Genomic DNA, 22,416 nt, shown 5'->3' with positions numbered 1-22,416 from the left:
TACAAAACCAAATTTGGAAAAAGAAATATACAAGCATTCACAGTTGAAAGGCAGATGGCTGGTATGTTTTTATAATGGTTTTTACAAAAGTATTTACCGTCTTACCATTAAAATTCACTCTTGTTGTTGATGATTCTCAACAATCCACCTTATAAAAGGTATAAATTGCTCTGAGACTTCTGACAAAGCAGGGATACTTTATCAGTTTGGTGAGGCTTGTCACATGTCCACCTCTTCCAAGTTTTATACTTCACTTCCTTTCTTTGGAACTAAGCAATTAGGTTAAAAGCTATTTGATTTATTTGGTCTCTAAGCTGTCCCTTTCTCCTTTTGAATGACTGTCCAAATGACCAGTATGATGGATAGACAATAGGGCAGACTTCATGATCCTTGCCTCCTGGTATTCATGCCCTTGTGTCACCCCTCCCCTTCAGTGTAGGTGGGACCTGTGACTTGCTTCTAACCACTAGAATATGACAAAGATGGTGGGATGCTACTCCATGACTATGTTTCTTAAAACTGTGACCTCTGTCTTGCTAGCAGACTCTACTAACTCTCTCCCTTGCTGGCTCTGATGAAGGAAAGCCACCATACAGAGAAGCCCTTCTCCAACACAACCGATATTAGTTTTTATTGCTGTATAATAAGTTACCATAAATTTAACGGATTAAAACTACATATATTTATTATCTCCGAGTTTTCATGGGTCAGGAGTCTGGGCACTGCTCAACAGGGTCCTCTGCTCAGGGTCTCACAAGGCTGCAATCAAGGTATCAGCCAGGGCTGTAGTCTAATTTGAGGATCTGTTTCCTCTTCCAGGCTCACTGGTTGTTGGCAGGATTCAGTTCCTTGCACTTGTAGGACTGAGGCTTTTAGATCCTAGAGGCTGTGCACCACTCCCTAGCATATGGCCATCTCCATAAATATGCAGTTAGCTTCTTCAAGGTCAAAAGGAGGGTATCTGTGCTGCTTTGAATCTCTCTGACTTCTTCCATGTAGAACCTCTAGAACCTCTTTGAAAGGGCTCACCTGATTAGGTCGGGGCCACCTAGGGTTATCTCCTTTCTGCTTAACTTAAAGTCAACTGATTAGGAATTTTAATTATATCTTTAAAATTTTTCATCTTTTCCATATCATGTAACCTAAGCAAGGGAGTGACCATCATATTCACTGGTCACCCACAGTCAAGGGGGAAGGGATTATTCAGTGCATGTGGCAACAGAAGGTGGGAACCTTGGGGGCTATCTTAGAATTCTGCCACCACAAATGCTATGTCTTAATACCATTTGTGAGCTTTACTTCCACGTGGCTCCTGTAGTTTATATTTTGGTAAAGTATTTTTGCAATATTGTACTAGTACTGAAGTTGCAATAGCCAAAATTTTCTATTGTATTTACCTTTAATTAAAATAGAATTCTACTAAATGTAATATTGACACATAAGACTATTTTGTAAGATTTCAAGATCACATCTACTCTGGAATAACATCCTCGCAACCCTTGTGCATGAAATGTAAAGATGGAGTTTCTTTTTTCTTTGGGGAAACAGTCACTGTGATCGAAGAAGAAAATGTTTTATTCATAAGCTAGAATGAGGAAAATGAAGGTCGTTTGCTGCATTGAATAAGCAGGACCTGTGAGCATTGAAAAGAAATTTTTCTCTCAGAGTAGACTTAACAGTTTATGCCTCCTATTGCTGTGGCAGAGCACTGTGTGACTGAGCCAGCTGAAATGAGCAAGGCTGCCTGTGTTCAGTTTTCTTACGGTGGCAATCTGTGGCATGGTCAAACACTCCAGATCACACCACATAATCTGCAATGTTTTCATGCCAAATAACCTCCATAAAGAAAGAATTGGGAAGCAAAGAAACTCTAACACTCAGTTTCTCCACAAAGATGTATTGTTTTCACAGTTGCATGGATATTTTCTTTACTCGGGGATAAATCCATTTTCCATCCTTCAATATTTTAAAATTAGATTTTTTTGCTCCCACTTTGTGAATTGACAACTCCAAGTACCTCCAAATTTTACTCATACTAATCCATTTTAACAGAACCGACCAGATATAGTTTATTAAAATGTTCATTATAAACAATTCTGCCTTTTTTAAAAAATTGCAAATACATTAAAAACTGTTACAGTGTCATGAGATTGTAAATATTGCCTTTGAAATTATAAAGTAAAATTGTTCAGTAAAAACTATGAAATATCTTAATTTAATTTTCACTTATAAAAATATATTTTTTATTGCAACACTGAACAGTTAAGGCCACAACACTTGGAGGAGAGTTTGAGATACACATATTGTCAAACTGCTTGTTAAAAATATTAGCATAAATAAATATCAAAACTGGTCATAATGCTCAAACCAAATAAGACATATTAACTTACATCTTTAAAAGTCTGTTATCAGAAACTTTCCTTCAGAAGTCATAAAGTTTTTCAAGCATAAATTACTTAAGAACAATTGCTTGGTGACCATGAAAACATAAATATATATTTATAGTATCATACAAGATTTTGACCTTCTCTGTCTATTTGGTGGTGAAGCATCCTGATGAGTTTGCCCCATATGGTTCTTGCTGGCACCTTCCTTTTTGCTTTTAAAGGGCATTTGATCTCCTATTGGTTTTATTCCTGGGAGAGGTTTACTTTTCTGACTTGTCAATAATATCCTTTTAAAGAGAAAAATCTAGGAAAAAAACACACACACAAACAAATATAGCTCATTTCAGTAAGTGAAACCTTCACTTAATAGTATTTAGGGGGAATCGTTTTCAACAAGTATGAATATGATTCCATCAGATCTTTATGGGGCATCACATGTACAATGGTACATTCTTAGTATCCATCATTTTCCTTTTACCAAAATGCAGTTATGATTCCACCCTACAACAAGACTTTTCAGGGTCTAACTTTCAATACGATCAACATCTTGGTAATATATTATCATTTTTCTTCAAAGAACAAATTTAGTATTTTACTTTGTTAAGTTGTAAGAGAAAAAAAAAAAGAAAACTGGGATATTACTTATCATAACTTTTAAATGTAACCAGGATGGGTTATTTTCAGGACATGTCTGCAATGCCCAGCATATGGGCAGCTACAGAGAACTTCTACTGTAATATTCTGGAGGAGGAAGAAATACCTCCCTATTCCTGTAGATCAGAACTTCTGGCAAAATGTTAGTGCTGCCAAACAATGGCTGTGAGAGTCCAATGGGTCTGAGTGAGCAGTTGAATATACGGAGCTGCTGCTCAGGGGAGGCCAGGGCTACAGATATGCAGAATACAGATAATAGCTGAAGAGATGAAAGTAGCTCTAGTAACCTGGGAATTGCAGGCAGGCGGAAAAAAAATAAGAAGAGAGAGTGAGGAAGAGCAAAGAGTGAGAGACAGGCAGAGGAAAATGAGCCAGCACTGAGGACTGAGTTTTGTAGAAGCAAAATTGGGAAAATGAGGCAGCTCAGAAGCCATGTGAGGAAAATATATCAAGAAGGGAGTGGCCAAAAGGGCCACTTGCAGGAGAGATCAAGTAAGATGATAAGTAAAAAGTTTCATTTGATTCAGGCCCTTTGAGGATTAGCCAGAGAGAAAATAGAGGATTCTTAAACAGAGGATCCTTAAAGAGTGACAACCAAAATAATGGTTTTGAGATGCCAGAAATGAAAGACAGGAAACAAAAACCAGGTGAGGACTTGGCTTTTTCAGATATCAAAATGGTGCTAATAATAATAGCTCACCTTTAGCCTTAAAGAATGGAGGAACTACATTAAAAAGTTGTAACCAAAAAAGTCAGTCTAGAAAAAGAGCCTATGGATTCAAATGGAGGAATTCCTTTTCCTGCTACGACAGAGGAAAACACATCTTGAAAAATTCTGCCACTACAAAATACTAAGAAATGCTGCATAAATATAAAAAATATAATTTTATAATGCGCAGGTAATCTCACAAAAAATTAAGAAAAATCCAAACCATGGGCCAAAAAATGAAAAAGGAGCAGGAAGCCTCCAAGGTGAGTGAGTACTAAAATGGCATTTGTTGAACTCATAACTTAGACCCTTGGGTTTTAACAGATTTGATCTAACAGAACATGAGTAATTGGAACTGAGACCCCTATATAATGTGAGAACCTTTTAAGGACTATGCCTTTAATGTAAATCTACCTACAAACATTGGAAAATAACAAAATAATATGTTTCTTTCAGTCCAGCATTTGAGTGAAGGAGAAAAACGTTTTGCTAATGTGAGTTTGGGGTTCATATTTACATTACTGGGTGGGCAACCCTTAACTGAGAAATTAACTTAAAGTCGTCCTTTAGCTATGTCAGAGTTAACAGAGGCTAATAAAAATTATCTATAAATGGATTCACTCTAATCTAGGCCTTATAGGATTTCTACAAAAAAGTCCTGGCTGAACATGAACTCACAATCGAAATTTCAAAACACATAGGGAAACAAGTCACCATTAGCAAGTCAGCCAAAGCAACACACATATTTAGATTTCTAAGGACATCTGACATTGGAATTAGTAAATACAAACTATAAAATAAGCATGCTTAAATTGTTTAAAAGACTATAATAAAAAAACATGAACACAAAGCAAAATACTAATTTTTAAAAGACCACATTGATTTGAAAAGGAACCAAAATGGAACTTCACTTAAAAATGTAAAAAATACAATCACTGAAATTAAAACTCAACAGGTAGATTAAATAGCAGAGTACACTCAGCTAAAGAGATACTATCAAATTGACAAAAGCCCTATAATTACCCAGAATATCATTTAGACATGGAAAATATAAAAATGATATTAAAAGATATGGACATTAGAATGAAAAGTTTTATATCAAGGTTCAAAAGGAGAGAGAAAATATTCAAATATATAATGAGAATTTTTTTTTTTTTGTCCTTTTTGAGACCGGCTGTACCGTGCTCAGCCAGTGAGCACCGTGAGCGCACCAGTCATCCCTCTATAGGATCCGAACCCGCGGCGGGAGCGCTGCTGCACTCCCAAGCACCGCACTCTCCCAGCGCTGCACTCTCCCGAGTGCGCCATGGGCTCGGCCCTATAATGAGAATTTTAAAAAATATGAGTGACATGAACTCTCAGATTTAAGAGTCATAATATATTCTAAAGTTAAAATTTAATAAATTCGCCTAGGCATCTCATAGTGAACTGAAACACATCAAAAACAATCTAAAAAGCAGCCAGAAAGAAATGACAGGTTATATACAAAGTTATTAGCAATTATACTAAAGCAAAATTCTTAACAGCAACAGTGGGAACAAATACCAAGAGAAAATAACTGTCAACCAGCCATACTATAATTCCAGAACTATGGTAAAATAAAGATACTTTCAAATGAATGGAAACTGAAAGTGTTAACTACCAAAAGGCACCTATGACAGGAAATCCCAAAGAATTTCTTCAGGAAGAAGAAGAAGGATACCAGAAAAACATCTGAGATGTAAAAAGAAACGGTGAATAAAGAAAGTGGTATAAAAAGTAGTAACAACATATGATTTTTGAAGTTAAAAAAATTGAAACACTGGGTATAATAACTTGTAAAACGGAAAAGAAATAGTGATAGGAGAGAAAACTCTTCTAAAATCCCAGTATGATTTGAGAAAAAGGTAAGAATATTGATTAGCTTTAGATTTTAGATATGCATGTTAAAAATTCCGAAGGCAAAATCCAGCTATATGGCCATTTGCAACAGACACATCTAAAACACAAGTAAAACTGAAAGGAAGGGGGAAAGATCTATCGGGCAAATGCTAACCAAAGGAAAGCTGTTCTATTAAAAATGTGAAACATTTTAATATGAAATTCTTCATATTTTGAGGCCATAAAAACTCATATTAAGGGATCTAAATTATGTGGATCACCATATGAAAAGTAGAAGGAGCAGTTCAATACTTTGGTCTTAACACTAAAATGAAAAGTTCAGTTCACTTACCTTCTTTGGTTTTTTTATGTCTTTATTTCGTGTCAATTCATTATCTTCCAGGACTTCTGAAAAACTGCTCCTTGCATGAGCATGCACGTTTCCTAAAATTGGATACATTTAGAAATATCTAACTAATGAGAAAAAGAAAAAGACCTGATGCTTTCAGTTAAACTCTATCACCCTGAGTTGTGAGGTAATATGAAAAGAGCTCAGTACTGGAGTAGTGGATAATGTCTGCACTGCATATTTCCTGAAAAGTTGAGTTAAGGTGAATAGCTCAGAATAACCTGACCAATATTATAAATGTTTAGATGACCAGTGTCCAAATATAGCTACAAAGGTAATAGTAAATGTAAGAGAAGAATTCTGTAAAATATAAATTACTTTTTTTTTCTTTTTTTAATTAACCTAGATATAATTAAATTCTTTATACTCAAATAGACATGTTACTTTTTGGTGCTTCAAATTAATCCACATGTTATATAGTTGAGTTATATTCTTTTAAGTATACTTATAAAACATATGAACTATTTTAATTTTATATAATCAACTACTTAAAAACTTATATTTAATTTCTTTTTAACACTTTAACACTTTAGGCTATATGCTAAGAATACTTAGAGATGATAAATATCTTAACACTTTGCCTAAAATATTCTAAAACTTAGTACTCTTTCTGCAGAAGTTAGAAGGATAAAAGGATTAAGGAAACTATTCCTTCTTCTGCTTAGGTTTAGATCAGATATTCAGTATTACAAATAGTTGCTTTTCATGAGAACACAGTAGAAAGCATATTGCCATGTGATGCTGTGGAAAACAATGAAGGAGTTGTATAGCAAAAACACAGATGATTTGGATCTAGAAAATGTAGGACTCAGGGCAATCATAGTCTCCTCTATTCCATGGCTCCTGTTCTCTGACGCCAACAGCGAGGCTTGGGAAAGAACTTCTCTTTGATGTCCATGGTAAGACCAGAGATTCAGGTCTGGGCTCTTGTGAAAATAGCTGCATGGCTGCTGTGGCTCTCGGCTAGCCCAGTAATCCTAACTTGGACAATGAGGTCCAGCAGTGCTCATCAGTCTGACTCAAAAAAGTCTAAAGCCTGACTCAATAATACTGGGTGAGTAGAGGGAAAAAAAGGCAGTAATAAGGCTATCCTAATTCCCTTAATACTGACACTTGAGCAGCCAGGACTAATGTATTTGTATATGAAGAAACTGTGGTGGTTATAAATATGAACAAATAAACTCATGTGACATTTCATAGCTTATTATGAGGGTCATGTGACAGTAAAAAGTATAAAGTGGAATATATATGTATAAACTTATAATTAACCCAAATGGCATACATGTGCATTTATATGTATGTACATATGTATGCATGTTATATATCCACCCTTTTAAAAACATGCTTTTGAAGTCAAACACGCTCATACCTTTTGGATTTTCATTGTATTCACAAATGGCCCATTCTTCTAGGTTGGCTTTTCCTCCCTATAAACAATAAAGAAATAATATAACAAAAGACATACTTGTGCTATGCTAAAAAACTTGGTCTTGATTTTTAAGCAGGGTTCCAAAGTCTGCCTCTAGCTAATTACATAAACGTGACAATTACTTCATTTTGCTGGGCTCTCGTAAAATGAGGCGCCTTAGATGCTAATTTCTAATGCCCTCCTAGCTTAAAATCGTATGATTAAATAAAATTGACTCAAGAATTCTCCTCAAAGAAGATTCAGGAATACTAATTGGTATATGATTTCTGTTTAATGATTTCTATGTTAAAGAATTTTAGGGACCTCCTAACCTGAACTCATAAATGTTCCCTATAAACAGAATTGTTCTTTTCCTCTGAAAGAAAACATTAACTACTAGGACATTTTTTTCCTCAGTGATAGGAAGGAGTCTTGGAAAAAGAAGGAACTGAGGAAGAGAAAAACCTCCATAGCACAATACCATTTTGTAAATTAAAAATACATGCACACAAATCAATACATATTTTACAAGCACACATTCAAATAAAAGGACAAGTAGGTTTCAGTGGCTGTCTATGTTAGGGAAAAAGAGGACAGGAACAGGGCTAAAAGGGAATAAGTTTAAATAATAGAGAAGAGCCTTGCATAGACCAATGATGAGAGTATTTCATCAACTAGAAGGCATGACTAACTCAGTGTTCTGCATGAGAGGTCCAAAAAACAAAAACAAAAATAAATCAGTACAATGTCTTTCAGTTTGGGTTTCAGAATCCCACACCTCTGAAATTAATCCAGAGTAGTGGTAGCAAACAAATGATTTCAAACCTACCAACTGTCTCCTAGCAGGGCTGCTCTCAGGCAAAACTGCCAAATAGAAGATATTATGTTTTTGGTATCCCTAGCTCCTCTTTTAGGATGATTTTTGCTTCCTTAGTGATACTTCCTTCTATTCCTCCTGTACATACTTAGTCTGCATCTGTAAAGAACTGATCACAACCTCAAATACTGCTGTGACCAACTTCATTTGTCCATACACATGTAAATATATCCATATGCATACACATACACATCCCATTTCTGCCGCCAGTGCCAGGGCTCCTAATTTTGTATTTCCAGCATGACAAGAACCAGGTCCAAAAGTCCTCGGTTAATTTCCTAACAGTGTATTATTCTGGTCCATACCAGTCAACTTCTACTCATATATGGAAGAGGATGCTACCAAGCAATGTAGAAAGTGTGCTAGAGACAAAGTTTGCAGGATTCTTAAATTAACCAAGGACTTTCCTACGGCACATGAGTGAAGTAATTAATAGAAGTATTTCTGCTCCCAAAGGAAGTTAGAATCTGTCCTCTTCAGGCACCAGGGGACCCATTTACTTTCTTTTAGGCAAGATCTCAGGATTTAAGGACCTATCATCCCACCTTTTGAATGGTTGTAGCTGAGTTGTCCTTGTTTCTTTCTGCCTCTTCTGTTTCACTGTGGTCATCTGAAAGGACATTTTCATTATCATCCACAGCTTTCTCCTCGTCTTCCAGATTTTCAGAATTAAATTCCTTATCCACACTTTCTGTTTCTAGTTCTTCATTTTCTGAAAATTCATCATTCTGTAACAAAATTAATCATCAGAAGAGAGTAAGACTTTTTTTTAAATAGAGATTTGATATTGCTCTCATAAATGATTTATACCATGTCAAATAATATAGAGAATATTAATTCAAATACGAAAGTGGAAGAAATAAAACACTACATAATCCATGCTGAATATCAAGTTACTATATTATGAAGGATTTTATCCATGATGCTCCATTTCAAGAACTAGGATTCCCCAAATTCTGCTAACACCTATGGCCAGGTAAAAGTGAAGGAAAAAAAAAGTTAAATATGCTTTCTTGGCTTTCTCAAAAGAACTCTTTTAAACTTGAGAGAAGTTAAAAAGCTTTCTATCTTCTGTAGCATCAATACATAATCATATCTCTATATTATGTTCATTTTCAAAAACAGAAATACAACTCTCATGATACAATCATGAGAGAGATAAGTATAATGATTTACATACCAGGAAAAAGTTAAAGAAACAAGACAGTTTAAGTGGTTGCTCTTGGTTATTAAAAGAAGAAAAACCAAACAGAGGCAGAACTTGGTCTATCTGGCTACTGGCCAGCTAATTCAAATTATAAAACAGCCTGTCTATAGATTTGACAAATTGATACTAAATCATGTAATGCTTATTATGTATAAGCAGAAAACTATTAGTTTTAGCCTTTATTCTATATTGAGATTTTTTTTTTTTTTTTTTTTTTGCAGTTTCATATTTTGGGTAGAATATTCTTATTGACTGTCATTGAGAAATTGGGTTCCTTAATGGATTTTTTTCCCCCTGTACTTTCATTTACATGCTTCCCTAAAGTTATAATAACCTCTAAAATAAGTGAGACAGTAATCAATGCCATTCATTCCCTTGAATAACATTTGTACAAAGTTCACCTTGGCAATGTCTGCTTCAGACCATATGCATCCTTTATACCCTCTACAACCTTGTAACTGGCTTTTGGTGGTCAGTCCCAGTGGCTGTTTGGCTAAGGATAAAGTCTGACACCCAACAGAATCTTTAGTAAGTGGTTTGAAAACAATGCCTCTAATAATTAACTCACCTTTCTTCTGGTAAAAATACAAAATAGGAGAGTTCAGGCTAGGGAGAAGATATGTTCATATTGCATGCCTTAGTAATAAATACAAGTGGCATCCTCAGGCCAGTGGAACTAAAGGTGTGTCCTAATAGCATTCTCACTGAGGGCAGGCAATCCATAAGTGAAGCATTGAGATTTAAAAAAGAATTTCAGAAGTCACTCTGGGAGAAATTGATTTAGGTTATTCCAAGGTCATGATGCAGAGGGAAACATGGGAGAGGGAAACATGGTACAAAGGGCAGACAGCTACATGAAAGGATGATTGGTTAGGTTGGGTAGAGTTAACCACAAGGTAACATTTACCAATAACTTCTAAAGCTTTCTTTTTTCCTGCATGATTTACCCTCAAAATGACTTATATTGTATACTATGTCTAACAAGATGCACATTATGGGTAGCTAAAATTATCAGAGACAACTTTACTTTGAAAGGAAATGGGAAGCAAGAGTACTAGATTTAAGACTTATGGTTGGTAAATAGATGTATTCATAAATATACATAAATGAAAGGCTAACTAGAATGAACAGTGCTCCTGAGACAGAAAATTTCAGACCATACCCCTCTGTCTCAGGGAGGGTCAGTGAGCTGTGTTCCAGCATAGTCCTCAATTATTTGGAGTGTTTGGCTAATCTAGCACCTGGGTCAACTCCAACCGGGTTTGTTAACTAAGGCATTAATGTAATCATAGGATAATATCATGCTATTATAAAAAGGAACTTGGAGTTTTACCTTATTTTAGAAATAAGGAAAACACCCATCTCTTATAATGAACTACAATTTTACTTGTTAACTATAAGGAAATCTATAACAATGAAGAAATGCTGGAACTATATCATTTTCTAAATTTGAGGAAAACTATTAGAAAATGACATTTTCACTAGAAATCCACTTTGCACTTATTAAGCACATTTAAAATTATTCTAGACACACATCTGCACAACTACTTTAAATCACAGAAAGCACTTACCTTCAAACAAACAATTTAGGAGAGACTGGCAGAATACTGTCATTTTACAAAATGAAAGGGTAATGTTTACGTACATTCTTGGCACTAGAACCATATAAGATGTAAAGAGGTAGTCTGGAATGATCAAGTACATGTCTTGTGTTAGGAACATAGTAAAGAAGTAAATGGGCCTGACTTCACAAAAGGACCCCTGTTTGATTGGTCAGACACAATACAGTGAGCTGCAGTGTTTAGTCCGGCCAGGGCAAAACTTTTTATATTTCTTTTGGGAGCTATCAAGAAAGCAAACATTACTTGTTACTCGTGAGGCTTCAGTTTGCTTAAGAGCACAATTACATCACACGCTTTTAGGAACTAGGGATTGCTATTAGAAGTCTGCATAGTAGTTATGGGGGATGGGGAGGGGGAAAATAACTGGAAGAAGGGGAGCTTCTGGGGAGCTTCCTGGATCTAGAAGCTGATCAATTTGTGATGGGTGTATTCAGTTTGTGAAAAACACATTGAGCTATACATGTATGAAATATGCACTTTTCTCTGCGTATTATAGGGGTTTTTTTTTTAAGTAAAAAAGAAAACCAGAAAAAAACAAAACTATAAAGCATAAAATTATGTATCAATGTCATACAGGGTAGAGAATGTTTTCTAAGTAGATTAATATAGCATAAAACTTTAAGCTTATCAGGTGGGAAAGTATATATTTAAAATCTCAATTTCAATGCTATTTTTTTAGGACAGGAAAAGTTAACATGTAAGTTCATGTTTTAACTACACTAGAATTGTTGAGGCAGTAGTAAAGTGGGAAAGACATGAAATACAAAGATCTAAGGATCTAAGCACTGCTTTCCAAGCCTTGCTATATCACTCACGGCCTGAGCATGGCACCTAATTAATGGTACTTTACAGTCTATCTGTAAAATGGAAAAATAACATTAGCAACACCTACCTCAGAGGGTTTATGTAAAGATGAAAAAGATTATTTAAAGAGAAAATAACATATAAGCAAATACTATATATTTCTACATAAATATAAGTGATTGTAAAGGCCCCTCCATAATAGAATTCCTAGTGTGTATTGAAAACTATCAAAAACCAAGAAACTTGGACATTTTTTACCATAATGTCTCAGATCTTATGACTAACAAATAGCTCATTTAAAGTGTCCACTTATTTGTTCTACCCTTGTCTGTGCATCCTTTTATTCTGAGCCAGGAATCTGGCAGCTAGGGCAGCTTACAAAAACTCAAGTGTGGCCAACAAACTCTTTTGTTTTAACATCTTTTATAAACACACAGGGCCCTTTGCCTCTTTCCCTAGGACCAAAGTATACTCTAGGCTTCAGTCACACCAAAACTCTCCCAATGCCCATTTCCAGGGGGCCTGGAAAGCCCCCTTCCCCTCAACCCCTTTGCCTGGCTAAGTTTTACTTGACATTACTCAGTTCAAGTTTCACCATTCTCTCCTTGGAAGCCCTTTCTTAACCTTTCTCTGTGGCAGCTGAAGTTCTACTCCTGAAGCATTCTATTGTACTAGTAAAATTTCTGCCCAGCCCATAGAAATGGCCCAAGCATTCCTTGAGATCAGGGGCTGTATCCAAGAAACAAAACCATTTTCTTCTCATTAATTAAAGGATTTAATGGGGGAAAGCCATAGATTTGTTTTCAGATTATATATTTTTTTATCTTTGGGCAGCCCTGGCTAAGAGCATAGGAATATCAGGAAACAAAAGGGCATTGTTAAATAGTTACGGCAGTCACAAGAAATCCTTTTACTTGGTGCTCTTTTGAGAAACCTATACCTAAAGTCCATGACAGGTAAGAGGGCTACAGAAGGTTGACTGTAAACTCACCTCACATCTTGAGATCTACCTGACTTGGGGAAGCATCTTTTTTTTTTTTTTTTTTTTTTTTTGGTGTTTGGTACATAAATATTTGTTGAATAAAGAATATGTACCAAATATTTAGTTATGTGTCAGGTACTGGGCACACAATATCACATAGAATTTTTACAATGAAAAGAATGAAGGAAAGAATTACAGCAACTTCCTTCATGATCACATTTTATTTTTGATATATACATGTATAGCAAGTTTACCCCTATAGTGAAACGACAGAAGACATTTCAATTGCACTCACCTCGAATGCTGCTGTTCAGCAGCAGCATATGCTTCTGTGGTAGTCCTTTGCAGCTTAACTTAAAGTATTTTTCTGTCAGAGTCCTTATTAGGAAACTGTAACTCAATGGATTCTATATATACAACTCACACTTTCCACAATAATGATCAGTGATAAACTGATAAAAGCTTGAGCAACCAGCAGATGAGGACCATAAGAAGGAACCAGTTATTTTAATCTATGTAACCAAGTATTATTGATTCATGAAGGACAAAGTGGTCTCATTCTTAAGCTTCCTTTTTTTTCTCTTTTAATATATACACAATTTACAAATATGTAAACTATTTCTGTTCATGAAAGTCTGTCAAGACCTGGTTCTTTTATCCCCCACCCCACCACTAACCAGCAAGAAACTCCTCTCCATAAACTTCTAAAGGATACTCGACCTGCCACATGTGTGATTAAATGAATGTTCGCTGAACAGTGGGCACAGAAAGTTGGTATGCTTAGTTTACGGTAACTGCTTACTTAAGTAAAGCTGCTAGTTAGCTTGAAGGTTGGGTGATTTGGTGACTAGACTCAAGATTTTTTATTTAGGAAAAGGGATACTAGAAATTCTGGTTTTGACAAAGCTCTGGTTGGTAATAAACAATTTGTGTTCCTACAGAATCACTTTTCTATACGTTTCCACATCGAGAAACTGAGGCTGGCAAAGGATAAGAAACTGGCCCAAGTTCCTACTGCTCGAAAGTACAAAGCTGGAAGTAGGGCTCTGTCTCAAAATGACTAGGCCAGTGTTCTTCTAACCAGAGCACTATGCTTGCATGAACTACCACTTCTAAAGAGCACAAAAAGTTTTTGGCCAGGGAAATTTAAAGAAATGGGTAAGAAATGTTTAAAAATGAACATCTAGACCAGTTCAAATACTGAGATCGGCACATTTTGGAAAATTGTTTCAGTATTGCTGCTGGCTGATTATCTATTCAATGGAAGATGAATGCCCATAACTTTAACATTAATAACTTGGGTTTAAGAGTTTCTCATCTCCCTGGAGGTTTTTCTTTTATGAACTCACTGTCTGTTATTCATCTTACTTAATCATTTTAAGTCTACTTTTTAAATAACCATGTTTAGCACATATACTTTATCATAGTATTAATTCTGTTCTACTAAAGCTTAACAAATGTGGTAGAATTTGGTAAAGAACTGCAATGCCAAGTCAGTATGTATTTGTTTAGTTATGGGATGCTACCAGAGATCCTTGCAGCTAAGATAAAATTTACAATTGCTCCTAGGAAATTCTCTACTTTGTATGATCCTAGTCTTTCTCCTCACATTTTTTCTCACTCACAGAGTATCAAATATATGAAGAATTCAACTACACAAAATTCACAGGAAGTTTACCATCAAAATCCTCCTTGATAATAAGTATAAGAAATCCCTCATGTCCAAAATATGGAAGGGTCTGAGAAAGGAAATCAGATGAAAAGAGAGATATAAAAAAAACAACAATCATACTAGGTACATTATATAGACTAAAAATTTAAGGGGAAGATTGAAATTACTCTTTTGGAAATCTAGCTTCTCTAAAATTCAACATTTAATATTAAGACAGTTCATCTTTTCATAAACAATTACTGACTATATACATTTAATTTTTACTTTACTTGAAACATTCTGACAAGCAACAGACAAAAGAGACTAGTCAATAAAGAATACAATGAGGGCACGTAACAGATACTGAAAATGAAGGTTCTGACAGCGCAGTTAAAGCTCGAAAATTATGGGAGTTTAAAAATACAGAATTACAGAAGAAAAGAGACATTAAAGCTGTCATAATTTCTTAAGAGTAAAGAACACTTTACATAAAAATTTTAAAGTGTAATTTTTCTTCCTTAAAACAATTTTTTATGCAAATAACAAAAATGACAGGTAAATCAGCCTGTTAGAATGAAAATAATTTAAGAGTTAGAGAGACTATAGTTACCATATCATCTCATCTCCATTTTACAGATGTGGAAACTGAGGCCCACTGAGTAGTTTTGCCTGGCTGATAAACACTTAAAGTTTGACATACTTCCAGATTATACATTTAAATTAATCTCCATTACATTAAATATACTGCCATCTACCTAGACTGTAACTAAAAGAGATTACATTATTAGGATATAAACTCTGAACATGGCTGTCACTTTGTAGATTTTTGCAAAAAGGACACATAAAAGGTAAAAAGACAACACTGTTTCTTTAAAATATGAATTCCTCAGTTTAGTTTTAGAATATCATCCATTCTTGTAAAATTATTCTATGTGGTAAGTAAACTGTCATCACAGACTAAAAAAAAATGTGCTAACATATTTATAAGAAATGAGAAGGGTTTATAGCCCTTAAGGACCTGTGCCATTTTTAAATGGACCAATTTGTATATACAAACAAAACATTCTTAAAGTACACTCCTATTTCTTAAATCTGTCTTTAATAAGGAATATATAACGTTAATTATCTAATATAACCTTTTGATATTTTCTAGTTATAGATTTATAATTTAAGGGAAAAATATAACAAGACATTAGTTTAAGAAGAGTCAGATATTTACCAGTGCCTCCTGTTGTTTCGGACCCCTTAACACAACTGGCTTCAGTTTGTTTTTTTTTTAACACATACAAAATAACCGTGACATAAAATCAGTTTAATAAAATACAATGAGTGCTATTATATGCAGGGTGTTCAAAATGTTTGGCTGGCCATAATTAGATCAAATTTAAAGTTTGTTATTTCAATTCCAAATAATGTGGTAATACATTATTCCAGAATTTCTTGGAATGTGGTGGCCCATTTTCTGAAAGTTGTTTGGACTGCACTGGCATTTTGAACCTCTGCTCTTTCCCCTTTCCCTCTGTGTTAGTAATTGACTTTTTTTGACATGTCCTACGTTTGTCATATTTTATAGATTCCTTTATTTTGCTCACTTTTTTTGACTCTTCTCCTTCACCTTGCCTTACCTGCCTTTCCTTCTCTTTTTCACCTGTTCCCTGGTATTTCCCTTCTTCTTCCTCATTGTCAACCTCTTCTTTCTCCTCTTCTCCATTCTTCCCATTTTCTCCACCTTCCCTCTCCTTCCTGTCTCTTTCCGCCCCTTCCCCCTGTCCTTCCTCATCCTCTCCTTCCTCCCCTTCCCCCTCTCCTTCCTCCCCTTCCCCCTCTCCTTCCTCCGCTTCCCCCTCTCCTTCCTCCCCTTCCCCCTCTCCTTCCTCCGCTTCCCCCTCTTCTTCCTCCCCTTCCCCCTCTCCTTCCTCCACTTCCCCCTCTCCTTCCTCCTCTTCCCCCTCTCCCTCCTCTTTCCCTCCTTCTCCTCCTTTTCCTTCTTCCTCCTCTCCTTCCCCTTCCTCCTCCTCATCTTCATCCTCTTCTCTGTCTCCCTCCTCTTTCCCTTCTCCTAGCTCCTCCCCTTGTCTTTCTTCTTCTTTCCCCTCTTCCGTCTTCTCCTCCCCTTCCCCTTCCTCTTCTCCTTGCTCCTCTTCCTCCCCTTCTTCCTCTTCTTCCCATTCTCCTTCCTCCACTGCTTGATTTATTTCCTCTTGGTGGCTCTGTCCCCTCTCCTTTTTCTCCTCATCTTCCTTATCCTTCTCCCATTCTTCCTCCTCTTCTAGGTCCTTCTCTCCCTCAACCAGGCTCTCCATTTCTCCTCTTCCCTTGTCTTTTTCACACTCCTCCTCGCCCTCATCCCTCTCCTCACAGATTCCATCCCCTCCACCTTCAGGCCCATCCTCTGCCTCTCCCCCTGACTTTCCCTCGCCTTCACTCACCTCTGCATTGTCTGTGAGGTCATCTGACACGAACTCTGTTTCCTCCTCCTTTCTTCCTCCATGCATCTCCATATTTTCCTCATTTGTCTCTACCTCTTGTTCCTCTACGCCACTTCTTTCTGAATTCACTGTTCCTTCCTGCTCCTCTGGTATCTCTGACAAGTGGTCAAACTTAAAATCAAATGTTGGCATGGATTTGGATATTTTGGGCTCGGTCTCTTCCTCATTTCCTTGTCCAATAAATTTTCTGCTATACCACAAGCTTTGGCCAATTTCAACTTCATCATCCTCTTTGTCTCCACTACTGAATTCTACTGACTTGGGCTGCTCAAATCCATCAGCTGCACCCTGCTGACTCTTGCTTTCGCCTTCCATGTAACTGCCCGGCTCTTCTATTGATTCCCTTTCACTGTCAGTGATCACATCTTCCTTGCTACTTTTCCTTTCCTTAACAGACTCTTTATTTTCTTCATTCTCAGTATTCACGTCTCTACCTGGTAAGTCATCAGAGAATACATCTGTATTTTTTATATTAGTCTCACTTTTTTTTATATCCTTCAGACTTTCCATTTCAGCTAGCTCAGTTTCCTTCTCAGAGAGCATTTCATCTGCTTCTGAATCATTCTGACTCTGTCCTTCATCACTTTCCTGTTCTATTTCCGTATCATCAAGATGATCAATACCACTTTTATTTTCATTACTAAATATCTCTTTTTGCAAACCCTCTCCATCAGTGTTGGCCTGAGGCTCCGCCTGGCCTGAGTCATTATCTACTTCCTCATCTGAAAATGCTTCCATGGTCGCAGCTGCTGGCATCACGAAAATCCCTTTTGCCACATGTTGTTTACATGCTTTCCCTTCGTTCATTTTTGACATCTCTTCATATTCATATTCATTACTATCATCATATTCAGTATGAGCTGTATGTTGCATCAGTTTCTCAATTTCTTGTTTCTGTAAATTTTTTGAAGTAATCATCATACTACTATTAATTGACAAAGGCAACTTATCTACAATAAATTACTGCCAAGATCTTACATTTTTATAAGTTTCACTAGGAGAATAAAAATGCCCAGTTTTACCAGACATTTTGCTGAGGTTTTGTTTGCTTTAGGGATAAATCATGCAACTCTCTAGGTTCATGGTACATCTAATTTTGATTTATTAACATGTATCTGTGTTTACTTAACTTTCAGTTTTTACTACCTTCCTTAACTTTGCCATTAATCACAATTCCATCAATATTTATTATCTGCCCCTTTTCTCAATCAGAATCAATCCTTACATATAACATATTTCCAGAATGACTTGGCAAGATGCTATTAAAAAGTTGACATTTCTCTTGCATGTAGTATACTTTAGTACAATTTTTCCTACCTTCCCTATCATTTTTAATTTTCAAATTTTGATTTGCCTTTTGAGCCCATGAAATTCACAAAATTAAGGAAAATAAATAAAAATGTGAACATTGTAAACACTGAGAAAAGTGAATGGCTTACTTCTAAAAGGAAAAACTACAATAGGAGGCTGGCCGGTTAGCTCAGTTTGTTAGAGCACAGTGCTGATAACACCAAGGTCAAGGATTCAGATGCTTGTACCAGCCAGCCAACAAAAAAAAAAAAAAAAAGGAAAAACTGAAATAAAAATGGCACATGAAATCTTTTTTATCTATATACTACATAATAAGAATAACAAAAATGAATAATAAATTTTTCTTTTCTAAGCAAAATCTTTACATGGGTTTTCAAATTTTTGACCCTCTTCCTTTTATCTATTATACAAGGGTACTTCAAAAAGTTTGTGGAAAAAATGAATTAAAAGATAATACAAATACTTCCATGAACTTTAAAAAATATTCTTTAATTATAATAATTTGCATAATGAAAAAACCACTAAAACAAAAAAATGCATAGGGTAAAATGTAAGATTTGTATAAAAACTATGAAATCAAACATTGAGATTTGAATAATACATTAACAATATGAAATTAATTTCCTGCTGGACAAAATAAGGCAAAACCCAACTGTTGACCTAAATTCTATAAGCTAATGAATTCAAGTATCTGATGAACTGGGGTCTCTGGATGGTAAAACCTCACTAAATCAAATTTTATAAATTGTGATGAGTGTTAGACCTAGAATGAGGTTCATTTTTTGGCAAAGAAATTACTGAAAAAGGGCAAGTTAAAAATTAATAAGCTAATATATAGAAATAGTATAGACTTTTTTTTTATTCACTAAAGTAGGCCTGGAAAAGGACTATGTGAAGTATAAAATATATATCAGCTTAAAAGGAAGTACTTTCCTTCTCTGTTTGTTCTAGTTCCTGTTCTTTAAAAAATAACAATTCTTTCTCTAAGAGAGACAGGCCCAGTGGCCAGAATTAATTTCTGAATGTACATGCCTTTCCTTCTATAGCACAATAAAGCAGCCCAGAAGAGGCAGAGCCTGGAGGCTAAGAGAAGAGGAAGGAAAGACACAGGAATGATGTCTGCTTGGAAATATAGTCAGTCCACATTGATTGGGCTTCCACAACTGTGTTAGGCAAACGGCTCTCCCATATTCAAAGAAATGCTGTTATTCACCAAGTCTCTCAGTAAAATAGATAAGTCTAATAAGGACTGGCTTTAAGTTTTTTAATCTAGCAAGATTCTCTTGTGTTTTAGTGGCTTCAGTTTTAGAGATTTTTAACTTAACGCAGCAAAGACACTAGAAATAGAAATTAAATGTTTTCTATAACCTTCTTATCTAAATTTATATTTCTCCAATTTATTTTCCAAATACCCAAGCCCCTCATCCTTTCATCCCACTGGTCCTTAAAACCATGAAAAGCAAAGGATTTCAGGGAAGGCCTTTATCTCTCCAGGGTTGTGAAAACCACAGACTATTCCTGCCTCTTGCTATTCATTAAAGGTCTCTCTTTCTTACCCATAAACAGTCTCTCATTTCCAAATGTTTACTTTAATCTTGCCTTTATGCTATCAATTCTTTGATAAATTAAAGACCAATCCAAAAATTGGAAAAGTGATTTTGGTGTTGAAATTCTATCACTTTTGCTGCATTACATAAAAAGTGCATACCAATAGAACAAGCCAAAATGAAGGTTATTGACATTGCATTCCTCCTTTAAATTCTAAAGTAAATGAATGTTTACCTTTCTTGCGTTCTTTCCAGAAACCTTAATAATTTTTTTTAAACTGTTCTTACCCACCATAATGAAAATAACTCTCCATATTATACCTTTTGTTTTTGAATTGGCGACAATTCTAGTGACTTATCATTGGAATTCAGGGTCATCATATGTGTCTGAAATAAATAAAAAACTTATGTTCTAAAAAGAATAAAGATGACACATATAACTATATATTTATACATTCTAAATCTATATATAAATAAAGTGAGTACAAAACAGTTCAGATAGTAATATAATATACTCTCAATTGCCATACTAATGATGTGAAGCACAAAATGAATTTTATTGTACGTGAAGTATACCTCAAAAAAGTTGGTTAAAAAATAACAAAGTGAAACAACAAAAAGCAGGTTTTTATGCATATAAGAGTATAGGAAGTATATATATATATACTCACACACACACACACACACACAATGAACTAAAATTCAAACTCAGATTTAGATAGATAGGAAATCGTTACCATATTTAAGATATCAGTAGTTTCTCCAAGGCTTTCTGAATCTGCTGCTGAAGAATTTTCTGTCTCTCTCCCTTCGGTCATTTCATATTGAAAATAATCTGAACGATTAAAAGGGAAAAAGGAAACCCGTAGTTCAACAGAAAAGTGAAAGCCAACTGAACAGAAAACAGAAATTACTCTGTAATATAAAGTGCAGATATAATTTTACTAAAGGTCCTTTAACCTCATATCAGGAGAATTGAACAGAATTCATTTACAGTGATAACAGGTTTTAAAATCTCTTTCTGAAAGTTTAAGAACTTTGACAGTGATTAGATAACAATTGCTTCATTCATATGAACAGGCAAACACTACTCCTTTGGGATAAATATTACCCATGTATAAAGCAGTATGATACTTAGTCCCAACGGCCCCAATGACCCACATCCTCCTGGTATTAATACCCTTGTGTAGTTCCCCTTGCACGTCATACCAGGTTGGTCTGCATGCATATGGCTAATAAAATAAAGAAGGCTTGACTGTGATGTCATTGTAGCTTCTGTCTTGATTACACATGTTCTCTTCCTGCTCCCTCTCTCTCCTTCTCTCTCTCTCTCCCTCTCTCACATCACTTGCTCTGGGGGAAGCTGTGTTGTGAGCAACTCTATGGAGAAGCCTATGTGTTGAGGAAGTGAAGCTTCCTGCCAATGGCCTTGTGAATGAGTCTGGAAGGAGATCCTCCAGCCCCAGCCAAGTTTTTAGATAACTGCAGCCCCATCTGACAGTGTGACCGCAAACCCATCAAATACCTTGAGCCAGAACCACCCAGCTAAAATGTTCCTGATCTTGACTCTCAGAAACAGTGTGAAATAATAAATGTTTGTGGTTTTAACCTGCTAAGTTTTAGGGTCATTTTTAATGTACCAACAGATAACAAGTACAAGCACCCAGAACCTTTCACAGAAAACTACAAGATTATTACATCATAAAGTAGATAATTAAAAGTCATAAGCTCTATTTGATCTTACGTTTTTCTCAATTTCTCACTATACCCTAATTGATCACCTGTACATTTATTTGAGGGGAGCTCCTTAATGAAGTTTTCACTAAAAATGCCAATCCACACTGATCTTTCCCTTTTAAATCCATTCAATTGAATGAGCAAGTAATCATTTTGTGTTAATCCCATGTGAAATATACAGAGATAGCAACTTAAGTAATTGCTAAATCTTTTATTTTTTATTGTCTATATTTAAGATGTACAACAAATGTTTTGATATACAAAATTCAAGTTCACATGTTTTATATTCCCTTCTAGACTATAAGTTCATTAGGAATAAGCAATAATTGCTAATTATAGAGGGGAATCTAGAAGGGAACATAAAACATATGATATAGGGGAATGAGAAATCACATCTAAATGTTGGGAATTAGGAAAGGCTTTACTAAGGAGGTGCGTGGAAGGATGAATATAATTCTGAGGGGTAGAGACAGAGGTAGAAGGGGAAGAAAATGAAGCCCACTCCTAATAAAGCAGGAGAACAGTAGCCTGAACAAAGGAGTAGGAAGAGAAGGACACAGAGGGAAGAAGCTTGTATGAAGTCTTACCATGTACCAGGAACATATGTTTTTACATATGCTGTGTTAACACTATAACAATAAGAGAGGTAAGTATTATATCCTCATTTTACAAACGAGGGAATTAAGCTTCGGTGACCCTTTTGGTACTCAGTGTCAACACCACATTTGACTCCACAGCCCATGTTCTTTCCATTAATTTAGA

General features: G+C 35.5%; 1 protein-coding gene across 1 annotated transcript in view; it reads right to left on the bottom strand.

Moving 5' to 3' along the window:
• Positions 1-2,058: 2,058 nt before the first annotated feature.
• RPGR (retinitis pigmentosa GTPase regulator) overlaps positions 2,059-22,416 on the bottom strand; it is a 51,792-nt gene continuing 31,434 nt past the window's right edge. Inside the window, exons 12-19 of the mRNA XM_008579579.1 lie at positions 20,655-20,752; positions 20,239-20,304; positions 17,774-17,953; positions 17,000-17,170; positions 8,850-9,032; positions 7,389-7,446; positions 5,963-6,054; positions 2,059-2,691 (exon numbers count right to left, since the gene is read on the bottom strand). Of these exons, the coding sequence (XP_008577801.1) occupies positions 2,500-2,691; positions 5,963-6,054; positions 7,389-7,446; positions 8,850-9,032; positions 17,000-17,170; positions 17,774-17,953; positions 20,239-20,304; positions 20,655-20,752 (1,040 nt within the window). The 3' untranslated portion in view covers positions 2,059-2,499. The remainder of the gene's footprint in view (positions 2,692-5,962; positions 6,055-7,388; positions 7,447-8,849; positions 9,033-16,999; positions 17,171-17,773; positions 17,954-20,238; positions 20,305-20,654; positions 20,753-22,416) is intronic.

This window comes from Galeopterus variegatus, unplaced genomic scaffold (genome assembly GCF_000696425.1).
Source record: "Galeopterus variegatus unplaced genomic scaffold, G_variegatus-3.0.2 Scaffold1915, whole genome shotgun sequence".
Lineage (NCBI taxonomy): Eukaryota > Metazoa > Chordata > Mammalia > Dermoptera > Cynocephalidae > Galeopterus > Galeopterus variegatus.
The sequence above is the reverse complement of the archived record's forward strand: the minus strand, read 5'-3'. Positions and strand labels throughout refer to the sequence as shown.